The sequence below is a fragment of the Mytilus edulis genome, chromosome 2 (genome assembly GCF_963676685.1).
Source record: "Mytilus edulis chromosome 2, xbMytEdul2.2, whole genome shotgun sequence".
NCBI lineage: Eukaryota > Metazoa > Mollusca > Bivalvia > Mytilida > Mytilidae > Mytilus > Mytilus edulis.
In genome coordinates this window covers 76,030,296-76,048,212 of record NC_092345.1, presented here as the reverse complement: position 1 = coordinate 76,048,212, position 17,917 = coordinate 76,030,296, and the positions used below count along the sequence as shown (strand labels likewise).

The following is a 17,917-nucleotide window of genomic DNA, read 5'->3' as shown; positions in this document are numbered from 1 at the left end:
TAATATATCACTATAATAACTATATTATATTAAAAGGTATCTTCAGACTTGTATTGAGATAGTTGGAATTCATTTAAAGAAAAATCAGTGACATGTCGAATCCTTGAAAACTAAAAGGAAATTTAACATGACTGCACATTTTGTTTGATTTATCAACTCAGCTTTCCATTGAGCTTTAAAATCCCATGAGGTATTTCGGTAATTTAAATTTCTAAAATTGTCCTCTCCGCCGCTCCACTATTATCGACCCCATGTTTTGTAAATGTTTAATTTAGATTAACTATAATTTAACTTAGATATACGCTTCAGTATGCTATAAATCAAATATGAGTCAAATAGTTTAACATGAATTATTTGACAGCTATTAATGCCCCTTTATCAACCTATTATTCTCTAGACGTTATCACTATATAAAAAAAATCTGTATTTATTATTATCTAATATTCAAATTTCTCTATTCCTCATTATCTTATATTCAAATTTCTTAATTCTGTATTGATTTGGCTAACCTTTAGGCCTACATTATCTACCCTCTAATATATATTAACATATACAAGATCATACAACAAACATGTACTTTTATAGTATTCAATGAGTCTTCAATATGAACATCAATAAACACTTGTAAATTGATGAATTATTTCAAACACAATTCAATCTTTTATTAACCGTCTTTTCAGTAAAAGTCACTGTCAAATGAATCATACATATAGCTTCGAGTCAGCTGGTTATCTTTAAAACGAAAGTACTGACCTTCACCTACGTTATGATAATAAGTAACACATTTCAACAGTAAACAAATCAATATTCATTGTAAAGTACACCAGAGAACATTTTACAGTTACACCGAACGCAGTTGCTGGTAAGTTTCTTTTATTTGTATCTGTAAAAACGACATAAGGGTAAATACCGGGAAAGGATTAATAATCACAAAAGATCTGTGTAACAAAGTATAAAGTAAATGTTCCTAAATTCTAAAAATAAACCTAGCCTACATTCAGTGGTTGTCGTTTGTTTATGTGTTACATATTTGTTTTTCGTTCATTTTTTTACATAAATAAGGCCGTTAGTTTTCTCGTTTGAATTGTTTTACATTGTCTTATCGGGGCTTTTTATAGCTGACTATGCGGTATGGGCTTTGCTCATTGTTGAAGGCCGTACGGTGACCTATAGTTGTTAATGTCTGTGTCATTTTGGTCTTTTGTGGATAGTTGTCTCATTGGCAATCATACCACATCTTCTTTTTTTATACTATCCAACTTTCAAAATAAAAGATGTCGCTTTAAAAAAAATCCGATACTTGTAGATGCTGATCACACTTCAAGTATGGCTTGGATTATCAATAAAATCATAAAACATAATTATAACACAATATGATAACGGCAAATAAGATTGGGTGGCAGTACTCGATCTAGTCTGAGAATGATACATCTGTGTTCAGCATTTATAGTGTTTGTTACTACACATAATCGACCCTCCCAGACGCAACATCAATTTGAAGACCTAAAATGGACCACGCATATCTCAAATGTAGCCAAGAAAGCCAATTCGACACTCGGCTTTCTAAGAAGAAATCTACGCTTCTGCCCGAAAGATTGCAAAAAGACCGCATATATATCATTAATACGATCAACTATGGAATATGGTGCCATAATATGGGACCCATATACACAACATGATATAAATCAATTGGAAAGAATACAACGCAGAGCAGCTAGATTCATAACAGGCGACTATAGGTCTAGAGAAGAGGGGTCGGTCACCAAAATGCTAGACGAGTTAGAACTAGACAACCTACAAACGAGAAGAACAAGTCAACGGCTGGTATTTCTGTACAAAGTGGTTGAGGGGTTGGTCCCAGCTATTAATGCCGACGATTTTCTTGTTAAAAGTAAACCTTAGAGAAAATTCAAACCTAAAACATTTGACAATTTTGTAAGTGCCAATTAAGTGACAAATTCAGTGAAGAACAATTCTAAGGCACTTGAAACTATTCCTAGCAACACCGATCCGTATAAGAACTCTTTCTTTGTCAAGAGCATACTACACTGGAACCAACTGGAAGACCGTATTGTATTCGCAGATACAGTTGAGAGCTTCAAGGCTGCCCTCCAACACCGCCAATAGGTGTCTCTCTCTCCAAGTGAGTAAAAGCCAGGATTGGTGTCTTCAACGTATACATACGTTGATTAACAACAAAGTTTACCTCGATCAGTCACATTTTAAGATGATATCAAAGACACTATACTAACATTACTAAGTACTGGAGGACAACACGACTCTTGTCTCTTCATCTTAATGTAAACCACCTCTGCACGAATATTTAACCAAGAGATGAACTTCCGGGTCCAGATGGTATTTTAATGCATGTAGAGAAAAAGAGGCGGAATTAAGACACCAATTTAAGTGAGTATTCAAACTCACAATCAGAAGACAGACGTTCAATACCTTGGCAAAATGGTCTACAAAACACAAAGTATGGGCATCTCAAATACAATTAAACAAGGGGCGATAACAGGTTCAGCGGAAAGGTATTTATAAAGAAGATCCTGTACCACATATGGCAGAAATTTGGGATTCTCAGTTGAAGTTTATCATTTGCCTGCATGGTTAAAAAAACTCACGTTGATTCTGGAAAACAACAACTTCCTCTTTTTCCAATTTACAAATTGACGAAACGACAATGGGTACCAAACTGTTCTTATGAAAAGATTATTATGTGTAGATAAGAGAAAAACAAGACATCTGCAATCGAAAACCCGATTTTCTAAATTAAAATTATAGATGACATAATGTTCCAACACAAAAACAACAAAACACCCAACCCTTAACATACGACATTCAACTTGAAAACAAATTGAAAAGAAGTATAATAAGTAATAGCTATATTGACTTTTTTGAAAAGATTTCAGAAAGTGGAGAGTTTCACTTGACGTAAGTTGTTTGTTTAAAACGGGACCAAAAAAGAAAAGACTTACTATTTCCCACTCATTTACATGTTTGTTAAGAATAACGTATGTGTTAGTATTTGTATCATGTGAAATCAGTTGAAGAAATTTCAGAACTTTAAAAAAAAATTAGAACATAATCACTGAAGGATAACTTAAGGTAACCAAATAGTATAATCTGAGGACTTTGCGGGTACGAACTGAAGTGTCTAAACCCAGTATTTCATCTTGAGAGAGCCGCTCTTGTGTGGCGACAATCACTGTAAATGCTACTCACATATGTACCATTCATCAACGTTTATTATTGATGTTACCATAAAGAAGTTCTCAATTGTTGCGATCTATTAGCGATTTCAAACAGACATTCCAAAAAATGCCTCAATTGAAGTCAAAGCAATATAACGAACACTTAAGGAGCCATATATATCATTGAGCCTTCGCTTTTTACGGTCTGAACACAACCTCAGTCGTCAACCGCATACATGACTTTGTATTAAATTGAACATTACTCGAATGATACCTAGTTGGAGGATATGTAAAGATTGTGGTCAGATGAACTTACCTACCTGTCACCATTTCAAAATGCCCATGGGGGGTTTTACGTGCGAGATTAGATGGCTCTCAATGTCTCATAGACATACAAAAGCATCAAAGATGCCATCAAAATTTGAATGTTGTTTATTTGCTTCTTCGTGCTTTTTAAATGATATAGCCATGATACATTACTTGTTTTGTTTTAAATTGTGAACGCAATTGCTCTTTCAAAAGTTCTCACCTAAATAACATTAAAAGAAATTCATAGAAGCAGTAAGGAGATTCGGTATCATTATTTATAAAAACAACGAATTTGTTTTTTTCCTATCGATTTATGAGTTTCGAACAGCGGTATACTACTGTTGCTTTTATTTACTACAACTGTTCGTACGATACCATTTTCTATTAAGAAACAATTGAAAGAACCATAATAGGCATGTTTGAAAGCGTGAATATAGTGTGATCTAAATTATTTATGTTGACAATTTTACCTATTTTGTCTGTTTTGTTCAAGCATCGTTGTAAGTATAATGGAATTTGGTGCGACCGTCATACACATGGGAGGTTTAGCGCTATATACACTCAGGTTCAATCCACAATATTATATACATTTGAAAATGCCTGTACCAAGTCAGGAATATGACAGTTGTTATCCATTCTTTTGCTGTGCTTTATCATTTGATTTTGCCATATTCCGTTTTGAAATTTCCTCAGAGTTCAGTATTTTTGTGAATTTACGTCTGGCGATAAGAATAAAAAGTATTTGTCGACATTTGCCTTTTCGCTAAATGTTAGTAATGTTGTCGCAGTGTAGATTATTTCATAGAGCGTCATTTGAATTATGTATAATATGTTAATTTGATGCTAAAAATAGATTTGAGATAAATAATTATCTGGAGGAGTAAAACGACGAACATTGTTGACCACAATTTAGGTTAGTACGTTTAAGATAATTCTCTCTTTATAACTAGTAGCTTACATGTATATCAATGAAGGGTAGGAGCAGTCCGTCTTTAAACATCGGATGAGCAGTGAAAATAAATACAAGTTCATAAGTCCTCTGTTTTTTTTGATATAATAGTATTGTCTAATGTATTTCACCTAATATATGTACTGAATAAGTGCAAAGCTGTACAGTTATAATTATAATAAAGTATCAATGTCCGCGGTATTTTTCACTAACCAGTGATAGTACAAAAGTAATATGCTCCAACGCTATCAAAACAAGTCCTTCTCCTTCAGTAAGAATATTAAAAAATGATACTTTAATTGGCTCCTCAACCTTGTTTACAAATACTTTTTATTCTTATCTCTAAGAGAAATAAAAAATGAGTCTAATTTGCATTTTTTTGGAGTGTTTTATAAACGCGAGAGGAAAATGTACATATACACATATCTGGGATTTTTTTTATGGAGGGACAAAATCTTACTCTGTTTTCTAGCATTCTGATATAAACAACTGACATCATAAAAATGATTTCGTGTTAATTGTTTTAGGGGTGTATCTTTAACATGTTTAACAGACCGTCGGTATTCCTATCGGACTCCTCCCATGTTTCCAATGTGACAGACCTCATAATGAGCTGCTTTTTAAGAAGAAACAGTTTGATTGTTATTTTGATCACATCTTAGACATTAAACTGGGAATAAGTTATACCGCAGATACTGTTATCTCAACTTGCATCGTTAAATAAAAGTGATTATTTTGATTTTTTTAACTTACCATTGTAACAACCCTTCTCCGTACAGGGACTGGAAAATGTATCATACTATTCTATCATTAGAATGAAAACATTTCGAAACTGTTATTGTTTCGATAGTTTCATTCTATATAAAAGTAAAATAAACAAAAATACCGAGCTCCGAAGAAAAAAAACCACCGGAATGTCCCCAATCAAAGGCTTAAATCAAAAGCTCAAACAAACCAAACGAATTGAAAGCAACTGTCATATTCCCGACTTGGTAAAGACATTTTATTATGTAGAAATGATTGATTAAACCTGGTTTATAGCTAGCTAAACCACTCCACACTTTTACTTTACACCTGTACTTAATTGACAGTAGAACTATCAAGTTACAGAAATAACAAAGGTTCATTTGTCATCGTGTACATTTGAATGTAGCTGTAACTGATGAATCAATATCTGTCAATGTTAGAATTACAGTATCTTGTATATAGTGATGTTTGTGCGATTCAAGTGGTGCCTAATTTTCAGTTTTAGTTTTTGGTGTTTCTCACTTACCCTACCGGAACACACGAGACCTCCGAGTTTTTTGATGGATTCTTTTTGCTCACTCTTTATTTTCTTATGTTGTGTTCTGTGTAGTGTTGTTTGTCTTTTCGTATTTTACTTTTTTAACAATGGTGTTGTTAGTTTATTTTTGACTTATGAGTTTGAATATCCATATGGTATCTTATTCCTCTCTCTCTTGTTTCCCCTCGTTGTTTTTTGTTGTTGCCTGAATGGTTGTATATTTTCAACGAATTATAGTGTTTGGAAGCCCACTTTGTTTGTTCTCCCCTCTGTTCAACTTTAGATGATATTTACCAAAAAAACTTTAGTCTAAGAACAACATTCATTTAGCATACAAGGTAATATATGTATTTTCATGGTATCATTGATTTGTCATTTCAAGTAGCTAAATAAAGGCAACGGTAGTATATCGCTGTTAGAAAGTCATAAATCGATTGCGAGAAAACAAATCCGGGTTACTAACTAAAAACTGAGGTAAACACATCAACTATAAGAGGAAAACAACTAAACAGCAGAAACACTGAAGTGTAACAAATAAAACCCAAACGACAATGCAACACACACAGTAACGAACTATAAGATAACAACTGCTATTTTCCTGACATGGTACAGGACATTTTAATAAAAATGGTGGGTTGAGCCTAATTGTGCTGCTAGTCAAACCTCGTGCCTTTATGGCAATGTTAAATATAACACTAAAAGTACAACATTACAGGACAGAATTACAGTACAAATAAATGCAAGAACATTCAGTACAGTAAAATACACAAATAAATATTACAATAGGATATTTCGACAAGCCACTGTTTATAATTCTAAAGATCTAGATACATATGATTGAGTACACATAAACTGATGAACAATTGATTTAAGACTGCTTAATGTTAAAGTCTACAAGAAAATGAATATTTTACGTAGTGAGAGCTAAAGCAATAGACTCGACATATTGCCACTAACTGTTACTTTATTTTGATCACTGATTGAAAGTTTTATCGTTGGCCATCATATCACATCTTCGTATATCATATTGAAATTTAACTGTTAAAAAAGTCGATTTTTTACAGGTATCTGAAGAGTGCAAGATGAATATTGGTTCAGGTATGAATCTATAAAATTGGAATGAACTTGTCAACTTTAATGTTTTTTATATACACAGAAAAAAGACCAGTTCCACTTGCTAGATAAAAAACACATGCATTATCTGTATGAAGTTAATAAGAATGAAACGTACATGAAAGGAGTGCAGTTGTTGCCCTTCTTTCATAAACTTGGGTTATACAATTTTATTTTATATTGTATAGTACATGAAGTAGGTTTTAATATCCTTTTATTTTTACTAAAAATGCTAGTAAGTTGGGTTTCTGGTTTTCAGTTTTGGGTTTTATTTTTAGAAAATCGACAGTGTTGAAAGTCATTTAAGTCCACAATGATGTACTACACATGGCCGGGTGAATGATTGTTGCTATTGTCATAAGTAATATAATTTGACTGTGTCCTTCCTATTCGAGGTATTTGTCTTGTCTGGTGAAAAAAAATGACACCTGCTATTTTACACGTTTGTTTCAGACCTTTCTAAACTGGGCAACGTCCGCGCCAGTATTCTATTAGATCTCCATAGTTTCATGCATTTTATGATAATGGGGGAGTGCTCTCCTATGCGACAAATTGTCCACCGCAATGCAATCGATGCGTAGTTGTAAATGAGGTGCAGGATGCTAGCATACCAAAGGGATATTCACACATACAATCCATAGACAAGTTGAACACGTCATGTAAAAAACGACGTTCTGTAAAAAGACAATGTAGAAAACTTGAGCATGAACAACCCGAACCTCATCGATAAACAGGGAAGAATCCAGCTGAAAACTATCAGTAAAGTTAGTGGTTATCCTGTTGTCAGATAATCCATTTATATTCACATTCGTATACACTTTATATTACGTTTGAAAATGAATATAACACTTTAAAGATAGATGCATCCAACGCGCTTATCTATTTTTACCATCAAAACGAACTCTCAGAGCCAAAAATGTGCAAGTACCGAAACAATTTGAAGAGCTATATGACCACAAGGATTCTAAAATGATAGAAAAATGTGTCTACGATCAACTCGCATGTGGGATAAGAACGTAAGCTTCATAATAATTTCTCAACGCAGGCATTTACTTTATCAATGTTAATTTGCTGGACTTTTGAATATTTCTTTTAGATTACAGATTTAGCGAGCCGTTTACCCTTACAGATCAAATGTACAATGACTACCATGAAAATGGGTATCTTATCATACGGTTAGTATAATCAGATAACACTTTTTTACCTGCCTTTGTATTATTGACTTTTCATACCGATCATGATTTTGATTTTTATGATAGTCAGCAAATCAAAGTCGATGAGCTTGAATTTTTTCTATGTTAATTTAGATCAGAACACCTCGACGATAACTGCTCTGGGAGCCAAGGATAATATAAGAAAAGGCAGAGGGAGTTCAGAGAATTGTCACATAAAGATACCTATGCCCGTTTCAAAGTCCATAACAAAATAAATAAGGGGTTGAAGGACGAACGGACAGACGAACACATTGGATGTCAATCAATATAAATCCCTTCTCTGCTTCAAAAAGCAAGAGATCAAATAAAGCAAAACCGGGTCAGTTGTTCTTGAAAGAGGGAGAAATGTGGTTTTTGTTAATCTGACGAGATTTATGTTACTGAAATAGATGATATAGAAATTAATTTTTAAGATTTAATTCATAAATAATCACGCCTTCTTATGATTGAATTCTAGCATATGGCGATAGGCTTTAGTCTTTTGAAAACAGATTCCAAATTTGGGACCATTTTATTTAATCGTTCAGTTGCGCTATCTACTTTTGAAGTTGGTGATATTAAAATTTCTGTATTTAACTTCACATCCATATTTGTCCTGTTGGTATATAAACAGACATTGTTTGCACCTGTCCTAAGTCAGGAATCTGATGTACAGTAGTTGTCGTTTGTTTATGTAATATATACGTGTTTCTCGTTTCTCGTTTTGTTTATATAGATTAGACCGTTGGTTTTCCCGTTTGAATGGTTTTACACTAGTAATTTTGGGGCCCTTTATAGCTTGTTGTTCGGTGTGAGCCAAGGCTCCGTGTTGAAGGCCGTACTTTAACCTATAATGGTTTACTTTTTAAATTGTTATTTGTATGGAGAGTTGTCTCATTGGCACTCACACCACATCTTCCTATATCTATTGGTAAACTTTCTGTATGATTAACCCTTGTTATGATCATATATGGTCTGATGTTTACTACGAGAGTAATTTTGATACACATTGGAGAGATAAATTTCAATTCCCTGCCTTATTTTAATAACAAATCTATATTTTGATAGGAATATGCTTGACAAAGAGGAGATTAACAAAATAGAGAAATGTGTGACCGGAGAGAAGTTTATGGAGAACAAATACTCGGTACGATGTCTACATAAATGATTGTTGTCTTATATCTACATACATGCAAGTAACATGAATTAAATCAGCACTGCCATGCGTTTTTTTATAGAATGTAGTAATAAATGCTTTAAAAATTGAATTGAATAAAAATGAAAATAAACTTTATTAATTCAATGAGTCAGAAGCAATATTCCGGATTTACTTCCATCGGGGATATTCAAAGCCGAATATTTTGACAGCCAATGATGTTGAAGAACCGAAAACGAGAAACTGTATAACCAAAAAGAACATAAAAATTAAAGTCAAATACAGCAAACGTCAATTATGCCAGATGGGAGTTAGAACTTAAGTTTCCTTATAAAAAAAAGCTGAGATAATGTATTTGAGAGTATATGAGTGTATATATATATATATATATATATATGGTGTCCAATATAAAGGAGTAGGGTCCGGTAAGGGCCTATTTTGGCCTCAAATTTCAGGTTCATCTAACGAAATATTTTGAACACTTTTTAAACACTTAAGTGTCTATTTCAATTGATTCAATTAGTTTATGTGAAAGATTTCAACTGATTAAGTCATTAAAAACGCTCCAATTCAGGCTTAAATATGAAAAATCTATCAAATAGGCAAAAAATCGTCACTTTTCAGATGTTTTTTTGTCAAAAATGAAAGGGGTCGCATCCGTGTTCATCCTCAACCTTTATATATGTTATGTATTATCATCAAATACAACTTGCATTTCAATATTATGAATGAACACGAATGCGGCCACTTTCATTTAATACGGAAACCGTCTAAAATTTAACTAAAATGCTAAAATTGTGAAGATTTCAGTAATTTAGCATGACTTAATAATGTTAGTACCCGATATATGTGCATTGTATTGTCAAAAACAGAAGCATTCTACTTTCCAATAAATAGCTAAAAGATTACATTTTCACAATTTTGTAAAACTGCTATATTTTGGGGCCAAAAAGGGGTCTTACTGAACCTACTCCTTTGATTGATGTATCGTGAACATTAACATATCAAAATCCATTATTGTTCAATTTCATTTTTTATTCATCTTTTATTTTTATGTCATCTTTGATGATAGATAACAGAGAAACATCATATTATTGTAGCTAGAAGATAAAGATAATAAGATAATACGAGTTGTTTGGAGACATCCTGGTACTGACGTCACTGGAATTGTATCTCGATCAGAGAAGATAGTGAGCAGTTGTGAAAAGGTCAGTGCTTAGTTATTTAAATAAACTCATCATAGATAACGCCCCCAAAATTATGAGACATCTGTTAAATCTCCCCTTGAATATGCACGTTTATTTTTTTATGATACCTTTTAACAATAACAACAAGACTCAAAATATTACATAAACAATATATTCTGACTAAAACATTTTAAAGTCTTTCCTTAAAACAGTTTGATATCAAAACCATTAATCTTTTTCTGGAGGGGGAGGGTATATCAACTTTTATCATAATTTCCATCAAGTCGTTTGAGATTTTTAAGTTGCCATTTGATAAGGAATTTTCTAATTTGAATTTTCCTCGGATTTCGGTATCATTTTTATTTTCCGTTATGTATGGCATTTTTGCTACTTTTCGCTATTTAATCGTTTGTTTTGTTACTTATGTTTAGTTGCTTGATGGTGAAGTGTATCACTACCATGCCAAGTTAATTATGAAGGAACCTGAAGTGTCTGGTCCTATATATTGGCATCAGGATTACGGGTGACTATTTTCGCAATTATTGTCTTTTTTGAATATTGTATTCTTAATATCATATCCATTACGAGTACAGTAAATTATTACATATATCTCTTTATTCGTTAACTATCTTGTCTATTTAAACTTGCATTAACTTAGCCGAAAAGGGGAATATCAGCTGTTCATTTTTAACAAAATCTAATATGGCTATTCATTTACATTTTCCTGAAGTATAATATGTACAGAACAACGAACAAGCGTAGGTAGAAAATATTATTGATTACTTGTAATTAAAGAAAGGTCGTTTGATTTCTCATTTTGAAGAGATACCTATTCTCATTATATTTATAATGAGCTTTGTTTATTTGTAACAATAAATATGTTTAATGCATTTGATATTTTAAAGCTATTGGTATCATTACGGTAACCTTTTCCCTGACTTGCTGACTGTTTGGGTTGCAGTTGATTCCAGCACAATAGAAAACGGATGTCTGGAGGTTTGTTATGGTATATCTTTGTGAGTTGAATCACTGAAAATAAAGAAAATAGCCAGCAAGGAAAACGAAAATTTATTTGTTTAATTTCCTAATTCATAAATACTGGAATACCGAATACCCACTAGTTGAATCTGAAAGTCTTCTAATGTTGTATTTCTGTTGTGTCGTAGTTCTCTTAAAATTGATGCGTATTCCTCAGTTTTAGTTTGTAACCGGGATTTGTTTTTTCTCTATCGATTTATGAATTTCGAACAGCTGTATTCTACTTTTGCCTTTATTCTATACACTTTGAATAAATTGTAAGTAAGATGTGATTCAAGAATTGCACAACAAAAAGCACCCATAGTAAAAGAGTCTGTGAGTATTAATGTCATCAAGACAGTTTACTTAATCTTCAACTTTTTGTCGGTTTTGTTTTCAACCAGTAAGTTTTTACATACTAGTCTTTTTATAGGGTTTAGACTATAATCATATTGCATACTTTTATTTGTTTTATATTTAACCATTCAGTCAGTTAACATACTATTCATTATTTTGGAATACAGGTTTTAACATCTAGTCAATTAACTTACTAACTATTCATCCTTTGTGATAAGGGCTTTATAGCATTAAATCAGTCTAATACTATTCATACTATACCATATTTATGTGATACAGGTTTTAGCAGGATCCAATAAATGTGGACGGTTAGATCACCACGTTGATGATGGACAAAATCAAGTTGCCGAACTGTCACGTCTAGAATCTATTAAAGAGAGATGCCCTCATGTCAAAGCTGAGATGGAGAAAGGTAATCCTACACTTCAGAATAATCAAATTCATTTGAACCGATAGTTTTATGATATTAGTATCTCTTCATTCCAATTCTTACTTTTAACCTTTTTTATTCCAGCGCACTTGGCTTACTCAATTATTAGCCTGTATTTTTCTGCTCTTGTTTCTCCTAACAAAACTAGATTGAACAGTAGTAAACCGTTGTTCAAATCTCATAAATTCAGAAGATACAAAATCAAGTTAAAAAAACAAAATCCAGGAAATCATATGCAACACAAAATGGATGAAACAGGATGCGCGACATGGAAAGCATCGGTCTATACACCCTATCGCAAATAAGACCTCTGCGACACTTGATCAACTAGCGTCATACAATAATCATTTTTCCTTTGTGGTTCATACATTTTTCATTGTGACGTAAAAAAACAATACGGGATCCTTTGTGATGTCCAAATGAATGGCAGACAAATAGCAATAAGGTGTATATTTCAACCTCATGAATAGGGCATTACTGGTAAATTTACAGATCAGCTAATGTTTGGTATTGAAAGGTTTTAGACCGCAAAAGCATAGCGTTAGTGAGTTTAGACTCATACACACCATTAAGACACAAACACATTGAATTTATATATCGGTCAATCAGTTAATAATTGATCCTTACCGTATAACCGTGATATGGTTTTAATTCGTGCTCCTAATAACCATGTTGTAGCAGTTTTGTGTGCCCTGTTTATGAGGTCCGGAAAGAATGAACATTCATGCGCGTAACGTATTCGTTGGTATGTGTCATTTCAGTAGACTGGGACAGAGTGTTATTGTTCTATGAAATTTTTTGCATTCTTTTTCTACATTTTTGCTAATATGCTTTGTCTGTATGCCTTTTGCATTTCTTTGCTACATATGACGTGTCTCTGTACTTATATATCCCGTCATTGTGTTATTGTTCCATGGTAAATGTGTGTTTACATACTGTGGATTCATTTATTTTCGTGGGTATCAATTTTCGTGGATAGACGAAAACTTGCATATTCGTGGATACTTGATTTCGTAGTTTTGCTAATCTCTCTGTACAAAGCCTATTGAAAATATGTTATTTGTTGAACATTCAAATTCGTGGTTAATCTGTATCCACGAAACCCACGACTATTTGACTCCAACGAATATTAATGATTCCACAGTATTCGTTTGTTTTATAGTGCGTAAGATGATAATTTTTTAACACAATGCCCATTTTTGACATCTTTACCTATTTATATAAAATTGAGAATGAAAATGGAGAATGTGTCAAAGAGACAACAACCCGACCATAGAAAAAAACACAGCAGAAGGTCACCAACAGGTCTTCAATGTAGCGATAAATTCCCGCACCTGGAGGCGTCCTTCAGCTGGCCCCTAAACAAATATATACTAGTTCAGTGATAATGAACGCCATACTAATTTCCAAATTGTACACAAAAAACCTAAAATTAAAATAATACAAGACTAACAAAGTTATCAAAAGTAACAAAGGCCAGAGGCTCCTGACTTGAGACAGGCGCAAACAATGCGGTGGGGTTAAACATGTTGATCAGATCTCAACCCCCCCTATACCTCTAGCCAATGTAGAAAAATGTATTTATATGTATATTTGTTTTGTTCACACATCGTTTTCAATATAATAGAATTTAACTGTAAGAAAATGCCTGTATCAAGTTAGGACTATGTCAGTTATTGTCCATTTGTTTGATGTGGTTGAGCTTTGGATTTTTCCATTTGACAACGGATTTTCCTATGAGTTCGGTATTTTTGTGATTTTATTATTTTTATACTTCTGAATAAAGGACAATTTGAAAAAAAGAAATTACGATAGTCATAGATGTTTAGGTTTTGGTTTTTTACCTGTGTCAGTATAATAGATAAGATCAATTTATGAGGCAGATTTACTTGTTTCGATAATAGCTTTAATACTTAGAAACATCTTTCATTTTCTTGACAGGTGATGTTTTGTTTCTCCATTCCAATACACTACACTACAGCAGTCCGAATCGTAGTAAGATGAGAAGGATTGGATTCCTGATGTGTTACAACAAAGCCTCTAATGAATCCGTCATGAAACATCATCATGCTCAATATACCCCCATACAGAAGGTAGGTTTAATCATTTTGACTCAATGTAGCCTTAAAGACAGATCTTTTTACAAAATTGACATGCATCAAAAAACCGATCGTAGCTTGAACTATTTCATTCGGGAGTATTGAGAAAACATACACAAAACGTAAAAGTGATTAAAAATAACATCTACAAACAATATAAGTAGACGGAAGTTAAACCTGTACCCTAGTAAAGGTTAATTTGATTGTTTGATAATGGCCAATCAATTTGAAATATGATATATACAGGTTTAACTCCGATGACTTATAATTGTTTGCAGATGTCAATCATAATTGCCATTTTTGAGTAAACATTAACACAAATAAATCGAGCAAAGCAAGCAAGCCAATCAAACTGTTAGTATTCTATATGCATTAGAAAATTAACTCTAGTGGTAAGCGAAACTTTGAAGATTTTTGTGTGTTTTACTTTAATGATAATTTTTTGGAGGTGTTGAATACTAGTGGTTTGTGCCTTTTACTGCAAATAAAGGGAAGAGGATTCTGTTTCAAGTTATACATATTAAATTAAATTGATGCTTATCATTATTTCAGGTGCCAGATTCTGCAATCAAGGAATGTACAAATTTTACAGATATGTCGGGAAAGGAATTCCAACATCCAAATACAAATACAACAATGATTGGTAGGAAAGATCAATCTCACTAACATATACGATTCTTTTGGGACAACGTGTGTACGTTCATATAGTTGGATGCAGAAGGAGATTTTTTGCAAATCATTAGATGGAATAAATATTGTCGATAAAAATAAATGAATACATGAATAAAAACGTTATTTCATTAATATAGATTTATCAATAGAACTAGTTTCATTTATCATAAAACACATATTTAGTAAACCATTTGTCATATTCGGCTATCACAATCTAAATATAGTAGACAGACAAATGACATAATAATGTTTTCTTCCATTCGCTTTTGTTATGTGTCCAAATAACAAATTAGGATATTAAGGTTTCTGGAAACCTATTATATTAATATCTGTACGCTCATGTATCATGCTGCCAGCGACGAAGGCAGTGTAAAGGGGAGCTAAAATTGTACAAGTATACTTGTATAGATTAAGACTACATTAAATTACTGATCTTCATATCTCATAAATAGATTAAGAAAATACAGATCAAGGAAACAAAAAAAGCAATGAACATCACATGAACTCCAGATGAAATAAGACCGTGTGCGTCGACAGGGTCATAACACTTCTCTTGTTGTACATGTACTAATCGCCTTGAAAATTCTAAACTCAGTTAAAATGTTTCATTCGGAAATATGACACAATGGAGACAATTATTCTGGTTTCTAAAGATTTAAACCCGCAAAAAATATAACAAATTGAAACGCAGAAAAATCGTATCGGACAGCAAATTCGTGATGGACACCGTAAAAATAATATTGTGTTGATATAAGTTCTTTAGATCTCGTTAGTACAGTTTTTGTGGAAGGAACACACACTGATTTTTTTTCAACCCGGATAGATGAATATGATCGTAAAGTATAAATTGAGAAACGCCATACTATGGGACAGAAGGTGTTTTACTGCTAAAAAAACCCTGAAAAAAACACCAATTCGAAGTTCAAATCAAAACGTTTGTCATACAATCTAGGTTCAAGTCAATCTGTGTCAATATCAATACCGATTTTGAATTGCATGGCATGAATTCCTGAACTAAAACAAAATAGTCGGGTAATACAAATAGAGAATAAAACTGCATATTTTTATGCAGTTGACAACATATTGACAAAACACTATATAGAAAACTGTTTAATTATAGTTTGGCCTCGAGCATCCCTGAAGAGACATTAGTTATCATAATTCACATCTGTAAATAAAGGCAACAGTTGTATACCGGTGTTCAAATGTCATAAATCGATTGAGAAAAAGCAGATCTGTGTCAGGATTCAAAACCGCGGGAAAGACATCAATAAAAAGTATCACTGTAATTGTTTAAGCTGTCCTGTTCTGGTTATCTATATTTTCAATCTCGCAAAAGTTTTATGATTTTTGATTTTTTGATTTTGGTGTTTTAACGCCACTTTTAAGCACCGCATTTGGGCTATTTCGTAGTGGCCAGTTTGTTTTGGTGGAGGAAGCCGGAATGCCCAGAGAAAACCACCGACCTTCGATAGGAAAACTGACAATCCTAGTCAATTAAGATTGGAGTCGAGTGCACCCGCATGAGCGGGGATCGAACTCACAACCCAGTGTTACTGGCTAGTGATTACAGTAGTAACTACTTAGACCACTCGGTCACCGAGGCCCCCAAATGTTTTATGTCTTTCATAGTTATTGGTGGTCTCGAGCGTATCTAGTCAATGTTGCTGTGCGGCGCATTTAGATTATTATTTATGGTATGGTGAGGAAGTACTAAATTATGGTGGTTTGGAACTTCTGGCCCTCATTCCGTTGCTCAAACTTTCTCATTTAATTATTATCAATGTGAGGAACTTTTTCTGAAAAAAAAAGACAAATAGTAAAAAAAAATACTGTTGTCAAAAAGTTGAAGATCTTAATTAATAAAATCGTAACTGTAACTTAATTTTAGGGAATACTTACTCGTCACTATCACGGATGATATATTTCAAATATAAGAGCAAAAAAAATTGTATTTAATGTCATTATAAGATCATAGTTTTACGGTAAATTCTAATGAAACATATTCGCTAATTGATCCCTCTGTGACATTTGAATTAACAATGTATACAGATTACCACCAACAAACAATTATAAGATGTCCCTTAGGAGATTTGTCTAAATATTGAATACAATATATAACTATTATAAATATTATTATAATCTGTCCTCATTGTTAACTTGAAGAATTAATTCCAATTGAAATTATAAACAAAATGAAAGTAGATGTATGGAATAATTACAGAGCCACATGCAGATTGCTATAGTCAACTAAATATGTTGCTTAAAATTTGCTTCAAAAACTGGAATATCTATTGAGTATTATATTATCAATCATATGGAGAATTAAAGTTTTCAATACTAAAAGTTGATTGATCTTCAAATTTACCGTGGTGAAAAAATAATAGCAAACGTCGGTATCAAAAGTTTGATAAAACAAGTTTCGGAAGAAAATTAAAAGGAAATAAGCATACCGACATTGTTTAGCTAAAGACAAATTGCATACGATACATCGCAATGAACAAAAATGGGCGAGCAGGTTCTGTTATGTCAAATGGAGAAAGGCAAATGTCAATGTTGAATCATTCCTGGTTGCAGCAGCATCCAACCTGGCTTTTCAATCAAGAGTATTCGGGAGTATTTGAGCCGCTACCAAATCATCTTGGAGCACGTCTTATGTTTTATCTACATTGTGTATATAGAGTGTTGGACATAAGAGATGCTGATAGTATCGAAGACTTAATAGACTATGAACATCATATCAAACTTTCATCACAGGACATTGACAAACTGATTATTTTAGCAATAGCCCTATCGCCAGACCGATTAGCGAACAGGTGCTTTTTTGAAAATGATGAAAAATGCGGAGTATTGATAAATGAATTTTACCATAAACATGAACTTTCTAACGAAATAAAGATTCCAGATTTTGTACAGATTGGAGTAGACCAGAGGTCTGTTTATAACATTATGTGTT

General features: G+C 32.8%; 1 protein-coding gene across 2 annotated transcripts; it reads left to right on the top strand.

Annotated features, from left to right (window-relative positions):
- Positions 1–741: 741 nt before the first annotated feature.
- Positions 742–15,093, top strand: LOC139512962 (L-proline trans-4-hydroxylase-like). Of its 2 annotated transcripts, none has more exons than XM_071300963.1 (10): positions 742–862; positions 6,802–6,835; positions 7,947–8,025; positions 9,112–9,190; positions 10,300–10,407; positions 10,818–10,909; positions 11,292–11,382; positions 12,040–12,172; positions 14,132–14,283; positions 14,842–15,093. In XM_071300963.1, the coding sequence occupies exons 2-10, from the start codon at positions 6,820–6,822 to the stop codon at positions 14,953–14,955; spliced, it is 864 nt and encodes a 287-aa protein (XP_071157064.1). In that variant the 5' UTR covers positions 742–862; positions 6,802–6,819; the 3' UTR covers positions 14,956–15,093. The 2 variants fall into 2 exon arrangements, with proteins under 2 accessions (XP_071157064.1, XP_071157065.1); XM_071300964.1 differs by lacking the exon at positions 742–862 and adding an exon at positions 4,368–4,416.
- Positions 15,094–17,917: the final 2,824 nt, after the last annotated feature.